The sequence below is a fragment of the Aulostomus chinensis genome, chromosome 16, assembly GCF_037954235.1.
Source record: "Aulostomus chinensis isolate RoL2024-O1b breed Wild chromosome 16, RoL_Achi_v1.0, whole genome shotgun sequence".
NCBI lineage: Eukaryota > Metazoa > Chordata > Actinopteri > Syngnathiformes > Aulostomidae > Aulostomus > Aulostomus chinensis.
Window position 1 is genome coordinate 17,357,733 of NC_141335.1, and position 24,937 is coordinate 17,382,669.

The window sequence follows — 24,937 nt, forward strand, 5'->3', positions numbered from 1 at the left end:
GTGATCCCCGGCTTTCGCCTGAGGGCAGCTGGGATAGGCTCCAGCCCCCCCGCAACCCTTCACAGGATAAGCAGTAGAAAATGGATAGATAAAGTTTAAATATTTTTTAAGATGAAAAAGTCATCATTCAGATTCTCAGTATCCAAACAGCTCCTGTTTCTAAATCTACTGTGAAATTTTTGATCATGCCATAATTTATTTTTAAGTGTTTTGTATTTTGATACATGATTTAATTATTTTTGGAAGACTAGAAAGCACTCAGAGGTGAAGGTTTGGCCTCTGGCACTGCAGTGGTCTCATTAAAGCTGCAAACAGCAATGAGTGGACCCATCCCCATACATGTCAAACTGTGTGTTTGTTCCATGGAGAGAGAGGGAGATGAAACATGATAATATTTAAATTCAGCAAGAAGGACTAGACTAATGTTGCACTGTGGCGTTTATACCAGTTCATGCATCCACTAGGTGGTGCTAGAGAACACACAGTTGCTTTTTTCATACAAATCAACTGATGTGCATCAGGCTGACTTCCTGTAACCAATTGGTAGCACTTTTACTTTGACTTAAAGGCCTGGGCCTGGCATCAAATGTTTGAAGTTTGGAATCTGAACTACCAGGTGTTTTGTATTCTGTGATGAAATATTGAAATTGACCACATTGCCACAGCAACACAGTTAAATGAAAATTCACAGTCTTAGTTTTAACCAAGGTTAAAGGTTTCTGACAAAATTTGAAATTGATCTGGTCGACTTAGTGGGAGGAATACAGTAGTGTTGAAAAACAACAACCATGTAACAACCTTTCCCTGTTGTCACCAGGTATTGCTATGACTAATCCTCCCCATGATTTAATTGTTTCTTCCTTGGCACTTGCTACTCTCCTTCACCAAGACTACTGAGAATCTTCCTCGATTTTTGAATAATACAGAAAACATGAGCTCTTTGCTTAATGTAACAAAAGTTGCTGGTTTCACAGATTAAATTCTGTATTTGCTGCCTCCTTGATATGTCTGAAAGGGATTTTACTGGGGCTCTTGAGGGGAAGAGGAGGCTTTTATCTTCAGAAAGAAATGTCAAGGAAGTTTCATAACTAGCTCAATTTACACAGTAAAACAAATAAAGTGGTATTATGTCAGAACAAGTTATCATCTTACAGCAAATGCAATCATTTGATAGGAATGAATGGTATGGAAATATATGACATCTGTACAATGGAAGACAATTGGACTATCCATTTTGAGGATAGAGAAGGTACAATGAAATTTACACGACTACCATAGTAATTCTGCTGCAAATAGCTTGTAATTTCCTGAAGAATTTCTTCCTCTCTTGGTATTTAGTTATTGTCTTCAGCTACCATCTCCAGCCACTTTGGACACAAGGGGACTTTACTGGACTGGAAGGCAGACGGTATGGAGCGGGCTGGCCATGTGATGACTGCTATCCAGTGGGTAAATGAACCACTGAATGAAATGCTTAAGGACCAAAACCCCTGTGACCAATCAACGCTTGATCATATACTCAGGTAGTCTGTTTCTGTAGAGGGTGTCATCTGGGGAGGGCTAATGAAATGAAAGATGTGATTACTGAAACTGACATTTTTAGTAATAGTTAACATTTTATATTAGTTAACAAGGGTTTGTAAAAGGATTTTTCATGAGGCAGAAAAGTTTGGGTGTATTTTTCTTTCAAGAGGTACTGAAAAGAAAATGGGTGGTTTGGTGGTGCAGTGGTCAGCACTGTCGCCTCACAGCAAGAAGGTTCCGGGTTCGAGCCCAGGCTCGAGCATGGGGTCTTTCTGTGTGGAGTTTGCATGTTCTCCCTGTGCCTGCGTGGGTTCTCTCTGGGTACTCTGGCTTCCTCCCACAGTCCAAAGTCATGCAAGAGGGGACTAGGTTAATTGGATACCCTTATGGCGACCCATCCTCTCACCTGAAGGCAGCTGGGATAGACTCCAGCCCCCCTGTGACCCTTAGCCTAACAGGATAAGTGGTAGAAAATGGATGGATGGATGGATGGATGGATGAAAAGAAAATTGGATATGGACTGTAAAACATCAGATCTGTCATCAAAAACTATATTAGTGCATGAATTAATATCTGACAATTGCATTTACTTGCTCTGTCTTACAGAAACCTAGCTCTGTAATGATCATCTTAGTCATCATGTTGTGTTATAATAGAGGACCATGTTGTCAACCTTTGTCCCTCCCAAACTGATCATTTTATTGATATGCAACAGACACCTTATAAACAATTTTGGACTCTGCTTCCCCATTAATTGTGGCACAATTCTGAAACTTGACAGCTTAATCAAAAAACTCAAAAACTGGAGAGGATATGGTGCAGTGACTTAATGAAGATTTTAATGATAAATTCTACTCATTAGAGATAAAATTCATTTCCTTCTGCCATCAGCTGAACCCATGTTAACTCAGAAACCTTAAAGACAGCTGTAGGTCCAGACATATACCTGGACAGCTTTTCCTCCATTGACATTCACAAATTTCATCCTCTAAACCATCAACCTGTCTTCTAGACCCCATCCTTACTAAGCTGCTGAAAGACACTTTAGTGCCTCTCTCTTTGGCATGATCAGTGTATCATTGTTATCTGGTTACGCTTCACAGTCTTTTAAAGTAGGGGTAATTAAACCCCTTCTCAAAAAAACAACAACAACTTTGGATCCAGAAGTTTTGGGCAACTATCAACCAATATTGATCATCCTTTTATCTCCAAAATTCTTGAGAAAACAGTTGCTAAACAGCTTTGTGACTTCTTTTACAGCAATAGCTTATTGGATTTTCAGTCAGCTTTCAGGCTTTATCATAGCACAGAAAGAGCACATACCAGCACATACTGACATCAGATAAGGGACTTGTCTCTGTGCTGGTCTTGTTAGATCTAAGTGTAACTTTAGCTACCATTGACCACCACAATATGCAGCTGTGCTTATCAATGCATCCGCATGAAACTAATCAGCTGACTAAACTGGAGGTCTGTCTAAAGGAAATAAAAACATCAATGACCAATAATTTCCTTTTTATTAAACTCTGACAAAACTGAAGTAATTGTGCTGGGCCCAAAACACCTTAGGAACACCTTATCTAATAATAAGTACCCTGGATGGCATTACCCTGGCCCCCAGCACTACCGTAAGGAACCTGGGAGTTATCTTTGATCAGGATCTGTCTTTAACTCCCATGTGTAGCAAATCCCAGGACAGTCTTCTTTCATCTACGTAATGTAGCTAAGATCAGACACATCCTGTCTCAAAAAGATGCAGAAAAACTTGTCCATGCTTTTTTTCACCTACAGTCTGGATTACTGCAATTCCCTCCTATCAGGCTCCACCAATAAGTCCATAAAGACTCTCTAGCTGGTCCAAAAAGCATAGCTTGTATATTAACAAGAACTAGTTGAAGAGACCATACCTCTCCTGTACTGACTCATTTGCACTGGCTCCGTGTCAAATTCAGAATAGAATTCAAAATTCTACTTCTGATTTACAGAGCCCCCAACAATCAACTCAATATTTCTGTAGCGCCAAATCACAACAAAAGTTATCTCATGATAAAGTACATTTACTAGTAGAGCAGGTCTAGTACCACACTCCTTCAATGAATTCACACCTAACAAGTCTCCATGAGCAAGCACATCAGGCAACAGCTGTGTTGAAAACCTTCCTTTTAACAGGCAGAAATGTTGAGCAGATCCAGGCTCAGTGGGGACGGCCTTCTGCCTTGACTGATTTGGGGTAAAGAGAGCAGGAGAGCGGGGCAGAGACAAAGACAGATAATGGAGGACAACAGATATACAGAGGGAAAGAGAGGGACAGAGAAGAAGAAGGAGAGAAAGGGAAGAACCTGATAGACAGATGGGGACGTGAGCAGGTGGGGCTGGGTAATAAGGGACTATGAGCTCTGTCAAATATGAAGGTGCCTGATTGTTGAGGACTTTGTATGTTAGAAGGAGAATTTTGATTTCCATTCTGAATTTGACGGGGAGCCGATGCAGAGAAGGCAGTACAGGAGAGACATAGTCTCTTCTACTAGTTCTCGTCAACAGCGGGCAGCTGTGGGCAGCAGCATTTTGGACCAGCTGGAGAGTTTTTAGGGACTTACTAGTTCAGCCTGATAGGAGGGAATTCCAGTAATCCAGCCTGGAAGTGGCAAAAGCATGGACTAGTTTTTCTGCATCTTTTAAACACAGGATGTGCCTGATCTTAGCGTTGTGATGTAAATGAAAAGGACAGATCCTGATCGAAGAGAACACCTAGGTTCCATACAGTCGTGCTGGGGGCCAAGGTAATACCTTCCAGGGTACCTATCTCATTAGATAGGGTGTCTCGACGGTGTTTTGGGCTCAGCACAATAACTTCAGTTTTTTCAGAGTATAATAAAAAGAAATTATGGGTCATCCATGTTTTTATCTCCTTTAGATAGGCCTCCAGTTTAGTCAGCTGATTTGTTTCATGTGGATGCATTGATAAGTACAGCTGCGTATTGTCTGCATAGCAATGAAAATTCATCAAGTATTTCCTAATAATGTGACCTAGAGGAAGCAGGTATAGTGTGAAGATGACTGGTCCAAGCACAGACCCTTGTGGAACATCATAACTGACTGCAGTGGTTTTAGAGGGGTTATCATTAGTCAGTAAGAATTGAGATCGATCTGGTAAATATGATCTAAACCAATGTTCCCTCTAAGCTGCGCGCTTGCGCAATTGTGTTTGCGCAATCACGTTTGCGCAATCGCTTACATTCTCAGTGCACAAGAAAATCTATTCAGTGAATAGACTCAGTGAGTGAAAGCTGTCCAGCCAATGATACGATAAGGTTCACTTACGATACGCAGCTAATCATTGCATTGACGGTGCTTGTGTATGTGACCTGCCCATACTTGCTGTGGCACCGTGCAGGTTAGCTTGCTAAGAACAGTGCGGCATAGATAAGAGACGGCAAGGTAGCCCAGCGGTTGAGTGTTAAACCCTCGAAAATATTAAAAGTAAATGAATAGAAATTGCTGCTATAATTAGATTCTTTTAATAAGCCATGTATTTTGCTATGTTCCCAGGTGTTGAACAGGTGTGATACTGGTGTGTGACCACAGCGTGCACAACTGATGTTGCTTACAATGATCCTCAGTGTGCTCAGGGAGCTTGTGTGTATGCCAAGACACATGAAAAATTGGAGGGAACATGGACCTAAACCAATTTAGTCAAGTTCCTTTAATGCCAATGACATGTTCCAGTCTCTGCAGAAGGATATGGTGGTTAATGGTATCAAAAGCTTCAATGAGATCTAATAAGACCAGCACAGAGACGAGTCCCTCATCTGATTCTAGTAGGAGGTCACTGGTAACTTTTACTCGTGCTGTTTCTGTGCTATGATGAACCCTGGAACCCGACTGAAAATACTCAATAGGCTGTTGCTGTGGAGAAAGTCACAGTGCTGTTTAGCAACTACTTTCTCCAGAATTTTAGAGAGAAAGGGGTGATTTGATATTGGTCTGTAGTTGGCCAAAACTTCTGGATCCAGGGTTGTTTTTTTGAGAAGGGGTTTAATTACTGCTACTTTTTTTCTTTCTAGAAGACAGGTGGAGGGTTTAGAGGAGGAAATTATTGTACTCAGCTCATGAAGTTAGCCTTCCTTGGGAGAAAAACTATCAAAATGTATGTCTGGTCCGACAGCTACCTCTAAGGCTTCTGAGGTTATAGGTGCCGTGGTGTCAGCAGATGGCAGGACGAGATGAATATTCTCTTTAATAAGTAGAATTTTGTCATTAAAGAAGCCCATGAAATCATTGCTACCCAGGGAAACAGGAATACTTGGTTCAATAGAGTCTCTGTCAGTCTGACTACAGTACTGAAGAGGAACCTGGGGTTGTTCTTGTGTTCCTTGATTAGTGGTGAGTAGTACGCTGCTTTAGCTATACGAAGGGCTTTCTTATAGGTCTTAAGGATATCAATCAGGCACCTTTATATCTGACAGAGCTCATAGTTCCCAACTATCCAGCAAGAACCCTTAGCTCTCAGGATGCAGGGTTACTTGTGGTCCCTAGAGTCTCTAAAAGTTGAATGAGTGCCAGAGCCTTCGGCTATCAGGCTACTTTGCTGTGGAACCATCTCGCAGTTTCAGTCCGGGATGCAGATAAACCTTGATAAACCTTATAGTAAGGGCTGGTTTAGGCTAGCACTTAGATATGCTGCTATTGGCTTGGACTGCTGGGGGATCTCCCATGATGCATTGGGCTTCTCTTGGTGAAACTATGCATGCAGTTTTCAAATACAACAGTCAATGGTCCAGTTATGTCTCTCATAGTTCATTAAGATAACTTCTAGGTTTGTCACAATACCAGAAATTTAGTAGTCAATACCAATACCACTTAAATTCCATGATACTCGACACCACTCGATACCAAAAATAAAAAAAAAACAATAAATCCCCTGTAGTTTAACCTATTACAACCGCGTGCACGTGCACACGCGCGCGCACACGCACACACACACACACACACACACACACACACACACACAATCCTAACCCTAAAAAAAGTTACAACTCAGAATATTGGCTAAACAGAAATGTCAGCCCTCTCAAACCAGTGTTGTTTTTGGCAGGCATTTTAGATTTAGTTTTAGTCTTAGTCTTTTGGACTCAATGCTTCTTAGTTTTAGTCACATTTTAGTCATTTCTATCCTTGATAGTTTTAGTCTTGTTTTAGTTGACCAAAACTCAAATAGGTTTTAGTCAAATATCAAAGATACCTATAAATAAAAGATATGTGTATGTACTTAATAGGCCAATACAGGCATGAGAATGAAGCACACTGAAACTGATCTAACCTTCAAAGGTGAGTTTTTTCCCCTGTTTTTCTTTCTCTACCTTTTACTTTTATTATTTTGTTGCAGATGCAGACAACACACTGGCACACAATATGAGTATTGTATCACAATAAAATATGATTAACCTTTTCCACTCATAGCATATTTTCAGGAAAAAATGCCTAAAAAGACATACCCATAGTAAATGTGTAATTACTACACTTTACTAAAGGTTATATGCATGTTCTTGGTGTCCTTGGACATCTAGGGACTTCAGAGAATATGTTCCAAGTGTCAGAAGTGTTGTATCTGTCATTAAGCCTGAGTAAATTGGAATAAACCAGAGGGAAAATTACATTTTTTTACTCTTGCCAAAATATTTTATTTTTTTGACAGAGGAAAACACTATGCCAGCAATGATTTCATGCACCCAGACACCACTGATTAGCTTCATCCACTCCTGGACCACAAATTTACCAAAGTTGATAGAATTTGGGCTAACAGTGAAGCCTACATCAAGGATTTTGTAAGGATACACCCTGGCGAGAACTCAGTTTTCAAATTGTGCCAAATTGTGCCAAAGAGATTATTTTCTACCTCTGATGAAATCTGGCTCCAAATTACAATAAATTTTAATTTTAGTTGTCTACTACTAACTATTGGATCTTTTGGCTTTTGTTCAGCGGTCTGCCTTCATCTGTGGGGCGCTGTGTGTAAAAGACGGCGAGAGCGCATAGTTTGCGCAGGTTTTACGCTCCAAGTTTTACGCTCCAAGTTTTATGCTCCAAGTTTTACGTAGCTGGGATTTGTAGTTCTTGGAATTGTAGGTGTCGATCGATTCAGTAGCTTCTCCCCTTTCCAAAGACTACAAACACTGCCGTGAAGAAGAAGTCTACGCAACACTATTCAACTTTGATTCCGCTGTGGTCGCAAAATTTAAATGTCCAGATTTCATACCAAAACAGATTAGAATCACCATGAAAAGGTAACGTTTGCACTAAAATAGACACCCGACCCTGTTTTGTGAGCATTAGAGTCCAAACATTGATCGAGAATTGAAAGTAAACATTGCCGTCAAATTTCGGTACATTTTCACAGCGCCCAATTACGTCCAGCGTTTTTCAGCCTGGTGGCGGGCCGATCGGGCCATAAGGGTTGACAAAAAAATTAAAGCACACTTGACTTCCATATGAATGACTATATGTCCCTACATGTTGGCTTTCGCAGCTATTATTGGTTAAAGCATCCACGTGTGTTGCTTAGGATAGGGAACAGCAACAGGTCTGAAGACTACAGTGTTTCCCAGTCCCACAAACATGGGTCAAAGCATTTCACTTGCCGCCCGTCCACAAATGGACAGGGGTTTTATTCATAACATGCTAAATTAATAGAAGGGCTGGTTTAAACGAGCCAACATTAGCAGGGCCCCTAGCAGCCCCATTCATTCTAGCTTTAGCATGTAGCACGAGGAAGCGGTCTCTGCACCACGGGGGAGGTGTAACCACCACAAAACTTGAGGCTTAATACAAAACAGAAAATGCATCACAGGGCGAGCCTCACATTGACTAAAGCTATGCTTTAATCATCCCTCTTTTTACGACGCCATGGTGTGTGTCTCGTCCGCTGCAGACAGGCCCAGACTTGTCTCTGGGTGTTCATGTGTGTGCGTGCGCGAGAGAGGTTTTTATTGCGTGGGTACTGATGATAGGACCAACAGCTACAGCTGGCTCCATGCTGATGTTTGAGCTCTTGATTGACATTGCACGCATGTTATACTTGGCGGAAAACCCCCCGCATGTGTTTAAACTTTGATCGTCCACCCACTAACAATTTAGTCTCGTCTCGTTCTCGTCAGACGAAAATGTATACAATTTCGTCACATTTTAGTCCTTACAGGGCTATGGTGACGTTCGTCTTAGTCTCATTTTCGTCATAGAAAAAAAGGGTCTGACGTCGTCATTTTCGTTTTCGTCCAGCATGATGAAAACAACACTGTCTCAAACAAAGAATAACGTTTGATAACATGCATTATTTCGGGGTGGTTTAACGGTACGTTAGGCGATTCAGTTAATGAGCTGCCAGACAAAGTCACGTAACTATTATGCGGGACAGACAAGGCTGGACATAATGTTCATGTTACTTTGCCAGGCAGCTCATTTACGATGGGCTCATCTCATCATTGTAACGTTATTAGATATGAGCAACAATGATAACACGTGAATTCAAATGCGCTCACCTTGAATTCTTTGTACAAATCTGGATGTTTGTCTTTTAAATGCTTTGCCAAGTTTGATGTGTTGCTCCCCCTCGCCGTGGTATGGTGACGGCATTTTTTGCATATCGTTTTTTGCAGATCAATCAGTAATCCCTCCTCATCAGCCTCGAATCCAAAGTATTTCCATTTGTGACTTTTGGCGTTTTTCTTCTCAATTAATTTTGGGGCAGCTGTCGCTGTAGTTGATGACCCAGATGCGTGATCAGCACCGTGGGAGCAGCCAAAAAACAATGCTAAAGAAGCAGCCAGATCTGGCTCCTCGGTACCACCGGTACATTGGGTATTCTAGAAAAGTCAGTACCGTCACATCTTAGTACAGACTTTGTACCGAAGTATTGGTTCTTGTGACAAGCCTTATAACTACATACCGTTGAATCATAACAACTGTATTTTAAAATAATGTACCAGAATTGATGGGATTGTATATATATACATGCAAAAATGAAGAAATAGTCGTAATTTGATTTAGCAAAGGAAAAGTGATAGTCAACACAGAGATTGACAGAATAAGGGCGGGACGATGGTGCAGTGGTCAGCACTGTCGCCTTACAGCAGGAAGGTTCAGGGTTTGAGTCCCAACTCGGGCACAGGATCTTTCTGTGTGGAGTTTGCATGTTCTCCTTGTGCCTGCGTGGGTTCTCTCCGGGTACTCTGGCTTCCTCCTACAGTCCAAAGACATGCAAATGGCGACTAAGCTGATTGGATACTCTAAACTGACTGAGTGTGATTGGTTGTCTGTCTGTACATGTGTTGGTCCTGTGATGGACTGGCGACCTGTCCAGGGTGAACCCCGCCTCTCACCCAAAAGCCGCTGGGGTAGCCAGCCCCCCGTGACCCTTAACAGGATAAGCTGAAAAAAATGGATGGATGGATGGATGGATGGGTGGTGATTGGCAAAATAAAAAACAAGGTCAGAAGTGCCCCATTTGAGCATTGAGATACAATGAGGTCACAGGAGCTAGCCGGGAACAGGGTCATGCAGAGGTTAATGCTTTGCACTTATTTGCCTTTTGTCACAGCTTGTCATATCATCATGATGCACTAAGCTTCTTTATTGGTTTCTTTTGCATAATACCTCCTGACCCAATTGAACAGCTTAATGAGGTACTATGCTTTGTGTGTGTGTGTGTGTGCGTGTGTGCGTGTGCATGTGTGTCTGTCTGTGTCTGCGTCTTTGTGTGTGTCTGTGTGGGTGGGGGGCATGTTCAGATTGCAAGTGCAAGTGTTTCTAATAATGAGTTCAAATTTGGAGGTAAAAAATGTAAATATTTTGCACCTTTTGCACAACTCTTCTTCAGTACACCAGATTTTGTTTACCAAATATTATTTGCTATCTGTCAGGAGCCCACGAGATGAAATTTCATTTCATTTTTGAATCAGTACATTATGTGACCAAAAAAAAAAAATTGGTCTACACCTCACTGCACTCAAGACGGAACTTTCAGGTGCAAAAATTTCCATTTGTCACATTTTACATTAGTTGTTTTTTTGGACATAACATATTTTATGAGTGGACTCTATTAAGCATAGCATGCTTTCGTGCTGGTGGGCTTTATTATACAAGCATTTTTATATACATAGATTATATATAAATTTTCATTAACCTTGTATTTCATTCTACTCTATTCACCCATCCATCCATTTTTGATACCACTAATTTTTTAAGTGTCGTGGGGGCTTGGGGGGCTGGAGCCTATCCCAGCTGACATTAGGCGAGAGGCGGGGTACAACCTGGACAGATTGCAAGTCTGACGAAGGGCTCATTCTACTTATACGTAACAATTATATGTAATTGTTCTGATAATGAGTATTGTTTGTAATAATGTGTATTGATTGTATTTTGAAAAGTATTGTTATGATGTACGGAATCAGACAGAATATATTGTGTTCAGAGCTCTTCTTTTTGCTTCTGTTGCATGAACTTTTATACAGGGATGGGCCTGTAATGAAGGGCACATTTGGGCACAAGAGTACAGGATATCTTCATCCAGCACACACAGAATGAATGGTTAATCAAATGAAGATTTCTTTGTCCTGATGTGAAGAATATGCTGTGTTTAGACACGGTTTTACCTTGACAGCTGTGAGGTCAAATGCTCAGATATTTGAGAGATAACGAAAATTAATTATATTATCATTTCATTATCCTTATGTGTATGAATGAAAGGAAAATGGACAATCGAATCATGGTTATTGTTGAGAATAACGCCTATATTGTATTTTCAATGTTATGTAAAAATTTACGTCAAAAGGCAGACTAGCACAAAAATGAATGTTAGTATTTGAAGAAGTGATATTTCTTATATTTATTGTAAATAGATAATGGATCAAACATGGAACCTTAGGATGCCCCTCATTTATTACAAGTGATTAGTTCACTTAGTTATCAAAACATGATATTATGTTATGTGATTACGCAGCAGTTTCTTCATGGCCCACTATCTGGAGGTGAAAGGCAGTAAGAAAGAGGAGAATTGTTCACCCACAGAGCCTGTGGATGTGCTTCCACCTTCACCACCTGAACAGACTAAAGGCAGAAGGAGTGCTTCTAAAGGTAGGAGAACAGTAGGGCCTAATTTATGTCAGAACTTATTTTGTTGAAAAATCCAACAGCAGCCAGCAAATGCTGAACTGTGAGTAAATGTTTTTGTGGTTAACATAAAGAGATCAATTGTTCTGTAATAGAAAAAAAAGAAGAATTTTAATAGGGATGCAAGATAATATTGGCACATCATTGATATCAGCAGATATTGATTATTTTTAATTATCAGTAATACGGTAATAAACCTTTGAAGGAACACTATCATATGTTGCTTCATTGGCCAATCAAATAAAAAAAAAAAACAGTTTACCATATAGAATTATAGCAAAAGAGAAGATATAAGATAGACCGATTGCTACTGTGATACTCTTTCCCGCTGTACAACCAACAACAAAGATGTAAGTTGCATGGTATTGTACTTCCTTCCTTTCCTTACAGGTAAAAAGAACAGTACTGTAGAGAAGCCATTATATTCACCAGAGCCTACACAGGCAGTGCTGCCTGGAAGCTTGGCCATCGGCTCAGTGTCTCTTGCTCTGGTCAAATCTGGGGCACAAATACAGGGTATTCCTCTCTACAAGTACATAGGAGCGCTAAAGAATCCTATGGTCAGACCACATACTGTACATGCATTATTTGTATTCACTCAAAGGCTACATAGGTGCAAAATAAGAAAATATGTTTTGTACATGTTTTATCAGGTCAAAAGCAAGTTTCACATTCCCACCTCCTTGACAACTTTGCTGACCTGTGGGAGAACTTCTCCAGGAAAACTCAATTTACTGGAGGAAGTCATCCTGATACCCAAAGCAGGACAGCGAGTCAAACAAGTACTCCAATTAACAATTGCTCTTGTAGTTCTTAACATGTGTTGTTGCTCCGATGTGGTGTATTATCAATAAGGCATTCTATATTCAGTTTTTACAGTTATGAGTCACTCTGAACTATAAACTTCTTCAACAGATCATCACAACTACCCTTGAATTAGAAAAGGAGATGCTGAAAATAATGAACACTTCAACAAAAGCTGGGGTGAGGGATATTGCCATTTAATCACAGAATAGAAACTGAGTTCTGACAATTCTATGAGCTCTTAGACATAGCATTTATAGATTTTACTGAGCATTCCTAAAAGGTACAAACAAAAAAAGAGACTTACATTTTATTTTCATCATTAATCTTCAAATTAAGTCAGTTATGAAGGCATCAAGGTATGTGAAGATTATTATTAAAGCAATCAATACTACTACTATGTAACCTTTATCTTCGTTCACCATGTGTATTGTATACACAGAGTTATCTCCTGTATTGTTCAATGACCCTTAACACTTACAATCAGAGGATGAACAGTGAAAAGGGTGAGTGGAACATACTCATCTTCTTTAACCTTGCTATCCCAACCATCTCATTCAAACCTCTGAATAAACACTCATCCACTGTCATTCCCATGCAGCCTCTGCTAAGCTCCTTTCAGCAGATGTATCAAAAGATGAGAGATGTAAAGAACACTGTATGTTAATGTATTAATCACAGATAGATGTCTAAAAGCACTATACATACAAATGTTGTTGACGAGGTCAACTGTGTTTTAACTCTGAGGTCATCCAGGCCATTTTAAGTGACAGTGGAGTGCTGGCTGTGGGATTTGAGCGACCTGAGCAGCCTCTGGACATGATCACTGAAGCCTGCCATAACCTTGAACTGGAGCTGGGAACACAGATACATCTGGCATTAAACTGTGCCGCCCCTGAGTTATGGGACTATGTAAGTTGATGAAAGGTAGACTGGTACTTTATGTGGTGCGACTTCCTGAAGTCCTTAAAGTAATAAAACATTATACCTATTGTAAATTGAAATTCTGTTTTAAATGCACACAGCTCAAGAGGTGAATTCAATTTGAAAATACAGTTTCAGCACATTTGATGCACAAAACAAGTAGGAAAGAGAACTGAATTTGTCCTCTCTCACTCTCAGTCTAAAGGAAAGTATGAAATTGCAGCAGGATTGTTAAAGTCTCCAGAGGAATTGGTGAACATGTATCAAAGCCTTCTCAGCAAATACCCAGCAGTGGTGGCTTTAATTGATCCACTGAGGAGAGAGGTATGTTTACAACACAATTCTTTCAAGATCTTCAAATTCATGAATATACAAAACTTTGAAACAACAACAATTTAAGGTTGACAAATTTTTAGTGTACATAATTGAAAACAAGTCGCTAAAATGACCACCGATGAAATACCTAAACAAATACACTAGGGGTGTAATGATTCGTTTTAACAACGATTCGATTCGAATCACGATTCATGGTTGTCGATTCGATTTAGGGATGATTTTAATTCATTTAGAACGATACCATTCAATTGGATTCAGTGTCTTGAAATTGATTCAGTAACTTTTTGCCAAAACTTAAACTATTGTGACTTTGAAATAAATACCGGGATAATGGACAGTTAAGTTTCATAGATCTCTTCTGTTTGTTGTAAGGGAATCAGGTTTAAAAGAATGGATATAAACAAGAAAACAATTAATGCCAAATATATACCTTTTATTTGAATAAACAGTTCTTTGCAAGTTGTAACATTACAGCACAACAATAAAGTGCATCAAAGTTCTTTTCAGGTTAAATGAGCAGTGGTTGAACCTGCTACTTCTCTCAATATTAACAAACAAAAAATAGTGCTCTAATATTTCTTTAAATTTACTGTTGTTTTAAACATATAACAGTACAAAAAAAGTGCACCAAAGTTATTTTCAGATTAGACAAGTGAAGAATGAGTGAATGATAAGTGGTTGAACCTGCTACTTCCCTCATTTTTAATAAAAACACAGTAGTGTTCTAATATTTAACAAAAGGTCAAGTGTAACCGCTCTTCAATGACTACAGGTTTTGTTTTCAAAAATATCAACTGAACTGGCATTACCTTGCTCTGCTGCAGCAGCGGTAACGCTGGAGGAGTCGCCTGGATGTGTCCTGTTCGGCCGGCCGGTGCGAATATGTCGTTCGGAAGGCCAATTTGCCGAGCACAGATCGATGCAGTGTAATCGTAGGAATAGAAATTGATTCATCGCTCTATAGATGAATCGTTACACCCCTAAAATACACAGATATTGGTGTATATTATTCATCAACACGTAATCCAACTGTCACATACAAGTATGGGCTCAACGAAGCATGCTTTGTCTTGTTGTCCTGTCAATTACTCTTCAGTTTCTGAAATGTAAAACAGAGAAGTGTCCTGCAGAAAATATTTTTTTCCTTTAAGGGCAAATGTATTTTTTTTTTATTGTTAACAAATTTCATGGTAAGACCAAAGCCAACAATACCTTATACTGTTTCAGTAAATCACAGCTTCACTAGTCTGTTTGTCAATTGGTTCTTAATTCTCAATAAAAAAAGAGACTCAGTTTTCCCTGGCAGGTGTTCATGTAGGTTTTATTAGATGTTACTTAAACACCCATATCAGCGCACTTGTAACAGCAGATTAATCACTAGTGAGTAGGGACAAAATTACTTCAGTTATCCTCTGCCTCAATTAAATTAAAAACACACTCAACAGCATACTTGAAATATTCAATGTGTTGCCTTCCCACCTATGATCTGGTTCATCGATTAACTTTTCTAGGGTATAACACAAAGTGGTGGCAATAAGCAACATAAATTCAAGTTTTTTGACTAATCTAGTAGTTTATTAATCTGTTCGTATTTTGCCACAACTAAATCGGAAGGACATTCCCAACCCACGTTGCCTTATACTCAGTACCGTTTAAAATCAATTGGACATTTAATCATGCATTGCTCTTTCTTTGCTACTTTTAACACGACATACAACGAATTTGACAAAATCACAGTTCGGAGAGCATACCTTGTCAGATAGCTATCTATCCATCCATTTTCTTCCACTTATCCTGTTAAGGGCCACGGAGCCTATCCCAGCAGCTTTCGGGCAAGAGGAGGGGTAAACCCTGGACAGGTCGCCAGTCCATCGTAGGGCCAACATACAGAGACAAACAACCATTCACACTCACATTCATACCTACAGCCAATTTAGAGTGTCCAATTAGCCTAGTCCCCAAATTGCATGTCTTTGGAAGCTGGGTTACCCAGAGAGAACCCACGTAGGCACAGGGAGAACATGCAAACTCCACACAGAAAGATCCCGCACCCGAGCTGGGACTCGAACCCAGAACCTTCTTGCTGTGAGGCCACAGTGCAAACCACTGCACCACCGTGCAGCCCCTACAACAGCTCCTTACGAAGCAAATACTCACACATTTTGGTTAAGCAAACAAATGCTTCTACATAGCAGAATTCAGTAACATGGTAAGAGGTATTTATTTTTACAGAAGTTAACTCATGTACTTTGTTAGGCATAGAATGCAAATATAAACCCTACCAGGTGAAATTGTAACAGATTTTACTGTCCAAAGACGTGTAAAGACTTAAATTTAAAAGTTTTTAAATTTTTTTTTTTATAAATAGCAATTGATACAGGTTAAAAAAAATCACATAACAAAACAAAGGCAAAAGAATCTAATCCATCCATTTTGTTCCGCTTATCCTGTTAAGGATCTAATCGACAAAATCAGTTCATTAACAAACAATACACAGTTATCCTTAGACAACCTCAATTAAAGTTATTGCTGTCCCAGTTAGATGACATGTACACAAAGGCAAATGGAGCTTATATTTGATCAAAAGCTAGATGAATTGAAAAGGGTGAAAAAAATTCAGTATATTTCTTTAGACTTGAAAAACAACAAAGACTAAGAGACAAATAAATAAGCTTATGAAAATGATATTACATTGGAAGATCAGAAATTGGTCCAGGATGAAATATCATTTATTCTAACTTGTATAAATCAAAATTTAATAAATCAGACTGAAATTTTTTCTTGAAAGCATGAATGAAGACATTAAAAAACTGGAAGTAGAAGACAAACAATACTAAAATAGGGATTAACTACAGCAGAAATTGAAAACGCATTAAACAAATGTAAAATGGTAAATCACTGGGGATTGACAGTTTAATATCTAAATTCTTTAAATATTTTTGGGCAGATATTAAAAAGTTATTGTGAAGCTTTTTTGGAAACTATTGAGAACGGATGCTTGTCCCCTACTATAAAAACAGGTTTCATATCCCTGTTCCCAAAATAATGAAAAAAAAACAACCAGACTTGTTGAATCTAGACAACTACAAGCCTACAACAAGGCTCGGACACAGGCGCAGGGTTCTGGTGTTTCAGTAAAAGTTTTAATGAAGGTTTCCAGGCAACTTCAAGTCCAAGGAGCAGAATATAGGCTATGAACCCATCTTATAGGATCATCCCACTTTTGTATGAGAAGAGGTGAGGCTATGAAAAAAAAAAATCACTCCACTAAAAGAAGGAATAAACAATAGGCTATTGGTTAATCAATAAATGAAAATCACTCCAGCTAGGGAGGAAACAAGTATTCAAAATAAAAAGCAATAAAAACAAAAAAAAACCCTCCTAAATAACAGGAGGCACTAAGTTATTTGAAGGTAAGGAAATAAAAGATCACTCCTTGCGGAGGAAGCAAAAAGGTATGAAAACGTTAACTAAAGACTGGTCTGAGATAGAAAAACTTCAAACAAAAAATCTCTCACTTAGGGGAAGGAAAACACAAAACACCAGTCAGGGCTGTGGCAAGGTGCTGGGGTGACCACAGGGGATTGAAACACACTGGCACAAGACAAAGGGAGACGCAGACAATATATAGACACAAGGTAATGGGGAACAGAGGGAAACACTTGGCAATCAAACCAAGACACATGAGGAAGGGCAAGTGACCTGAAATGAGAGGAGAGTTAAATTTCAAATTAAAACAGGAAATGTCAAGACAAAACATGGAGACAGGACAAAAACCCAACTTGACTCCAACGCAATGTGACAAATACTTGGAAAATTTGGAGAGGAATATCAATCAGGTTTTATAAAGGAAAGATATATTCACAAACATATTCGGCTGATTCTGGATATGATTGATTACCAATCATTTATTCAATCAGATAGTCTAGTGCTATTCATAGATTTTTTTTTCAAAGCATTCAACACTGTGTAATGTGATTTTATGTTTGCAGTGCTCAAAAAACCTGGATTTGGAGAAGGGTTCTGCAAGGTCATTAAAATGTTTTATAATGATATTTACAGTTATATCTCCATCAACCTTGGAATGACACCAAAAATTAAGATCTTATGCGGAATTGGACAAGGTCGTCCTATCTCACCAAAATTATTTAGTTTCTGTACACAAATTCTAGCATATCTAATTGTAAATTACCCTCACAAGAATTACCAGTTTTGATTATGATTATCAACTAAGTTATGCAGATGACACAGTAATCTTTCGAAAGGATGAATCAATAATTGAAAAAGCCCTGGATATAATATCAATCTTTTTTAGAGCTCCAGGTCTGTGCCTAAACTTGAAAAAATGTGAAATGCTATCTCTTCATCTATGTGCTGAGACAAAGATAAACTACATTCCTGTTAAAACTGAATTAAAATACCTAGGTTAAATTATGTCGAAAGATAGAAATAAGAGAGAACAACTGAACATAGAAGGGAAAATAGAAAGTATGAAAAGGTCTCTCAACCATTTGCTTATGAGATCTCTCTATTCTTAGCAGAATCTTATTGAAAAAAGCAGAAGGCATATCAAAACCACTATATCCTTGTCAATCATTTATGTTCCTCCTCAAATGATTAAAAAGGTGAATTTCTTCATTTTTATTTCATATGGAGAAATAAGACTCACTAACTTAAAAAAAAATCTTTAATGGTTAAAGACTGTAAAAATGGTGGATTGAAAGTTGCTGATTTTGATTCCATGATTGGTGTATAAAGTTGAACTGGATAAAAGCTTATTTGGTTCAACCTGATTCTGTACGGTTCCACATAACAAAGTGTCTTTTTCAAAATGTTTGAGGACTAGAATTTTTGTTGAGCTGTGACTTTGAAATAACTAAATTGCCAATCAAGTTGTCTGATGTTCATAAACAAATACTGCTCTACTGGAAAATGACGTTTACTCACAACTTCACACTGCACAGCTCCACCTTGTGGATAAATAGAATCATCACTATTAACAGAAAGACTTTATTTAAACAAGATTGGTATTATAAAAAAAAGTTCTATATGTTACCAAAAGTTTAGTTAAACATTTTCTTATAGAGAATTTAATCAAATCTGTAGAGCTATTCCACTCCCCTTAAAATACATAGTAAAAAATATGCTTACGATACAATATTTATCCTGCTGCTGAAACTTTAAGGAAAAGGTTTTCTGTCATACAGAACATATAACAACATGTAAATTGGAGGGATTACATAATATACTGCAGGGATTTATGCTCTTTGCTCATCTGTGTGTGTTTGTAAACTCTGTTAGGACACAGATCAGTGGCAGAAGCTGAGTAATGTGATTGGAGATTCGTGCTTGCTGGTCTCTGACATCACCTATATTCCAAAGACTTCACCCCTTCCTGGGGTCAGAGGACACGTGCTAAAACACAGCAATGAGACAACCATCAGCGACTTGATCCGCATCATATCAGAGCAACAAGGTAACAGATACATGCACTGTTGAGGACAAAATATGCTGTGATAAGACCATACAAAAAAAGGTATTGTATTTTACTATTGTTTTAGTCTTTCCTTTTAATTTCAACCAGAAACATCATTAACAAGATGAGGTATCAGAAAACTGTGGTATGCTGACAGGAAGATCCAAGTGCAGGAGTTGGCAGGCATGCAAGGACAGAAGAACTGACATTCATTTTCATAAACTCAAATAAAGCATGCTGTGTTGTAATTTAGATGAGCACTGGTGGTTTGATACAGACTACGGTTCAGATTGGTGCCATCTATTGGATTAACATGAGAATCTGAACTCCAGAACCATAAACATCAGAGAAGGAAGGGATTCTGTCCAGCTCACGTCACATCTTCCGCTTGTTTGTGTGGGTGCATACGAGCTGTGAAGAAGACATCCTCAACATTTGAGCTGCTGTAGCCAGTATAACCACTTTTCTGACTGGTGGGAGAGGATAGTGATGTGGAACATTTGGATGACACACCCATGTTTACATGATAAAACTTGATTTTATTTGCCAAAAGACTGTGAATTGTACTACCCAGAATAGACACACTCTGGCGCATAGCCTCCCAGTTGGATAAAAGTTTTTTGGTGACAATTTGGTACCTAGCAATAAGTTTGGGATATAATGTATTTCTGTCCTAGTTTTGTGTGGTTGACAAAGAAATTGCATTTACAGTGATGTTCATCAATGCACCCTTGATCATTCTCATAGGTGGTTTGGCTGCTTGGATCACAGTCCATCCTCAGTGTGTCTTGGGTGCATTAACACCAGCAGTTTTGATTATTGGCCAGTTAAAAGGTCACCTATCCAACCTAATTATTCAGCAACTCTGTGTGTGTGTGTGTGTGTGTGTGTGTGTGTGTGTGTGTGTGTGTGTGTGTGTGTGTGTGTGTGTGTGTGTGTGTGTATGTGTGTGTTTGTGTGTGTGTGTTCTCTCACAGGTGCATTATTCATGGGAACAGCATGCAATGAGTCCAGCAGTGATGACTCTCTGTCAGATGTGGTAAGTGTCATTCCTTGTCTTTCATTCTGTGTTTGCAACTTGATGTTACTTTTCTGCTTGGAAAGCACTACAGAATCTTTTCTATGCACTAGTCCTCAGTCATGAAATAGTTTTAAACACAAAGTTGTTCTTTATGCATTTAAAAAGCAAATCTTTTTTTTTAGAGTATTTTATTTTCAGCATTTTTCAAAATATGCATGACAAAAACAAACACAGAAGTCCAAACCCCTCCCCAACCCACCCACCAACAAATTGAGAGAGAGAGAAAAAAAAGGGGAAAAAGTCGAGAGGCAAGGTCGACAAGAGTTTGTAAATCTACATCTGTTCATCATAGAGGCTGACAATGTGTCCATATACGCCAAATAAGGATGCCACATCTCTGTAAAAGTATTATAGGCTTTCCTGAGTGATATGTAATTTTTTCAAATGGAACACAGCTATCAATTTCTGAAACCCATCTTCTGATAGAGGGTTGGGAGTCAGATTGTCACGTGATGGCGATGCACTTTCTGGAGACACACAAGGCCAATGAGAGAAACTTCTTTTGAGCTTTTCTTAATTGTGCATCAGTATTTGTAGTATCTCCTAATAAACAGGTTTGAGGATCTAATGGAAGATGCACTCCTAGAAGTTTTGTCATGATGTCAGAAAAATCATGCCAGAATGTGTTAAGTTTTGTGCATAACCAAGTGCAGTGTAGGAATGAGCCCTCTTCTATACTACATCTAAAACGCAAGCTGGATATCTCAGGTTTATAATTGTGCAATTTCAGGGGCGTAAGATATAATTGATGGAGAAAGTTGTAATATGTCAGCCTGTACCTGGAGTTAATAGTGGCAATTAGACTTTTTGGACATAGTTCAGACCAGAGCTCTGTACCCATTGTCACACCCAAGTCGGACTCCCATCTCTCCCTTGATTTATGTAAACCTGGTTTTGGAGCATCATCCATCAAGAGAGAGTACACTTTTGAGATAAGATGAGTTGCATTACCCTCATGAAGCAGTCCCTCCAGAACACTGAGCCTGGGTAAAGTCATTTCAGATCCCAAAACAGATTTAAGAAATGATCTTAACTGTAAACAACAAAAAAAGTTTCTGCTGGAGATCATACTTCCTCCTTAGGTCCTCAAAAGACATCAGGGATCCCTCCTCATGGCAGTCCTCCAAATGACGAATCTCTTTCTGGTGCCACATTTCCAGGGTCTTTTTATCCGCTGACTGCCAAGTGTTATCCACTGACAAATGAGTCCATTCTGTTTCAATGGCATTTTGGGTGAAAATATATTTTTTAGTCCAATACTTTTCCGGACTTCATGGCACATTTTGATAATATGAATGAGGACAGGGTGATCAGTTCTTCTGGAGATAGTTGTAGATTGGATATTTATAGATAAAGTCTGCAGGAATATTTTCTTAAAGAATATACATTCCAATTAAAACCCAAGGTGGGACATTTCCCTTTTCAAAAAGAAAAGAAACAAGTTGCATTTGGGCAGCCAAATAATGCTTTTCAAGGTTAGGCAATCCCCCCAGTTTATAGTCCCATGGAAGTTTTTCTATTCAAACCCTTGGAGTCTTACCATTCCATATTAATTGTCGAATATGTTTATTAAGGTTTTTAAAAAAAAAGATGGGTGGCACTGAAATCGGTAAAGACTGAAAGAGGTACTGCAGCCTTGGTAATATATTCATTTTAATGCAATTTATTCGGCCAATCAAAGTAATAGGTAAATGTATCCATTTCTGTAAATTGTCTATTATTCAATCAACTAGTGGTAAGTAATTTAGTTTGGACACATTTTTAAGATTGTTATCTACCATAATTCTGAGGTATTTTACCCCACTTGGAGACCATTTAAACGGGACTCTTTGCTGATGTTCAACATAGTCAAAGTTTGACAGTGGCAGAATTTCACTTTTGTCGCAATTTACTTTATATCTAGAAACAGATCTGAATGTATGCAAAACAGTTTTTAACTTAGCAAGGGAATCAAATAGGTTTCCTAAGTACAGAATTATTTCATCTGCCATAAGGTTAATTTTATGTGTCGTCTGGTCCACTTTCACACCCTTTATTAGAAAGCAAATCTTGATGGCTATTTGTAACTCCTTTCTCTTATCCTCTATTGTGTACCTCTTGTAACTGTCAATCACCCAGGCTTGTACATTTTCAGTATTACTTTGGGTACATATTTCAGAAGCGAGGAGTTAAAAGAGCCATAATGCTTTGCTTCTGTTGGACTCAATTGAGGTCTAAGTTGTCCTAAGGTGTGTAAGAACAAATTTGTTGGGAAAAAAATTTCATGAATGAGTCCCATTGTGTTTGTTTAATATTCTTCTTATAGTTCTTATTCGGAGATCACAAAATTCAGATTTGTTTCTGCTAACTCTCTCTTCGAAGAGGAGCAAAAGCTCAAGTAAGTCCTAGATGAATTACCCTGAGAATAATGCAAGAAATGCTGGTGTTACTTTGCATTGGTCAAAGCAGTGCTTTGCTGAGTTTTCAAAGGCTTGGATGGTTCAGGCCTGTCTTTGGCATCAAGTGTGTCTACTCTGTGCCTCATAAAGGATTTGGAGGCAATAACAAAGAAAAACTTAAGCTAGGTGATAGAAATATGAACAATTGAGAGGTTCCAACTAACTTAAGGTGCATAGTTTTGCCCTGAAACCAACACAGGCAGGAAATGCACAACACAGAAAGGCTTCAGCTGCTCAAAGCCTCCTGCTGTGATGTGACAGCACTCAGGACTGAACCACTACACCTCTGCAAAACCATTATTACAAAATGTCAAAGAAATACAAATGAAACATGGACAACCGATAAACTGAATGTTCACTGAAGAGCCAAATAAGTATAGACTGTAGATAACAGAAGTGTATTGGCTACATTGGCTTAGGAGAGCTGAAATACAGGATAAACAGTTTCATGTCAGGCAACATAGATAATCACTGAACAGGTTCAGTGACCTATTTTTTATAAATACCAGGGGAAATTTTTCAATGTAACCTCTTTAATTGGCCTTTATTAAAGAAGGCATACAGGTAATAAGTTTGATCTGAACTCTGAAAACACAAGCAGCAGGGACAGCCATAGATATTTGTAAGCAGTGGTTGCAAAGGCCACCAAGCCCCCAGATTTGTTGTTTACAGTGCAAAACAAGCTAGACCACTTTGTTATTTGAGGAAAAATGGAGGCACAATATGTCCTTTGATGTGCCAATTCTTGATTAAGTCTTTACTGGGATTCAGTATTTTTCCACTGTCATGACTTTTGCAACCCCTGCTGCTATACTACTGCAGTGTTTGCTTGACAGAGTAGTTTTTCTCATTGTCTCGTCCACACCTGGTTATTTTGTTAGTTTATTAATGTTCGACATTTTCCGAATATGCATGAGAGAGATTGATGGTCAAGGAAACAACGTATGGCATAAATAACCAATGGTCTAAATTTATTTCACATCAGAGGGGATTGTAGGGCTGCAGTTTGGACTTATGGGGTCTTACTAGAGTCAGTAGTTAGGATAGAGCAGCAAATTTCCCATTCAGAGTGTCACAACGGACAAACAGGTATCAAAGTATGCGCTGGTTTGTAGAGTGACCAAGTGAGAATGAATTATTGCAGCTAAGTCCATTTATTTTAAAAAATATATTAGTTGAATCTATGTAAAAATGTATAAATTAGAAATTTTGGTGACCCTATGACAATGGAGCAGATTTCTCACTCTGAAAATGTTGTTTATAAGAAATGTGAATGGCTAGTTATATTTTAAATGTAGTTATTAAAATCTATTTATTCAGGAGAGTGTCATGGAAAGCCATGCTCTATTATTCATGAGTGCTTGATCTCATTCACATTAACAACTGGAGGTTAGCTGATCTGACCTTGATACACTCCCCCTACACACACACACACTGTATACATACAATAATTGCAAGATTTAAGTATTACTTTTGGTTGCTCATTTTAAATTTAAATACATCAATAAAATAAATCTATATAGTACTTGCAAGTTCCAAATATTATGCATTTTTAACAAGTTTTTTCTATTTTAATATTTTCTTACTTGACATATTATACCATGAGTCCTCGTGTGACGTACCATCAAAAAAAAAATATATATATATATTTTTAGCTATCTTCATTTTCACTTGACAGACACATTGCCATCACACTCTCCAACCCATGTGTCAGCCCTTGCAACCGTGATTGGACATTTCTTCCTCTTTTCCTCCTATCTGCATTTACTTCTGTCCAGAGGCTAAGTCGTCCGACCCTACCCGGAGACACAGTGTCCTTGTATCTGTACCTCTCCCCTTGGTGGCATCATACATCTTTTGTTTGCAGCAGCAGCAGCAGATTCTGTTAATGTATGCTGTTCCTCTCCTCCTCTTTCAGGCTGTGGGTCTGGGCCTGGACTATATCAAACTGGGAGGTCTGTGTGGTGCTGAGAGGATGACTAAATACAACCGTCTCATTGCTATTGAGGAAGAACTGGTCCAACAGGGAATCTTTGGTATGTTTTTTTTTTTTTTTTTTTTTTCTATAGGGTGGGGGGGATAGAGACAGGACAGAGAAAAAGGATGCCAGACAAAGCCAGCCAGAGAAGGGTAGTAATGCCTGAGTTTGAGAACATGTCTCTCTCTTTCTCTTTTTTTTATGTGAAAGGA

General features: G+C 38.7%; 1 protein-coding gene across 4 annotated transcripts in view; it reads left to right on the forward strand.

Moving 5' to 3' along the window:
• Positions 1 to 24,937, forward strand: part of eno4 (enolase 4) — a 29,630-nt gene that overhangs the window by 3,781 nt on the left and 912 nt on the right. Inside the window, exons 3-12 of one of the 4 annotated variants that reach the window (XM_086180838.1) lie at positions 1,339 to 1,523; positions 11,522 to 11,652; positions 12,079 to 12,248; positions 12,342 to 12,470; positions 12,604 to 12,672; positions 13,240 to 13,404; positions 13,615 to 13,740; positions 19,054 to 19,228; positions 20,206 to 20,267; positions 24,666 to 24,783. In XM_086180838.1, coding sequence (XP_086036964.1) covers positions 1,339 to 1,523; positions 11,522 to 11,652; positions 12,079 to 12,248; positions 12,342 to 12,470; positions 12,604 to 12,672; positions 13,240 to 13,404; positions 13,615 to 13,740; positions 19,054 to 19,228; positions 20,206 to 20,267; positions 24,666 to 24,783 — 1,330 coding nt within the window. Of the gene's footprint in view, positions 1 to 1,338; positions 1,524 to 11,518; positions 11,653 to 12,078; positions 12,249 to 12,341; positions 12,471 to 12,603; positions 12,673 to 13,239; positions 13,405 to 13,614; positions 13,741 to 19,053; positions 19,229 to 20,205; positions 20,268 to 24,665; positions 24,784 to 24,937 lie in introns of all 4 variants that reach the window. The other 3 variants (XM_086180837.1, XM_086180840.1, XM_086180841.1) reach the window with 3 other exon arrangements.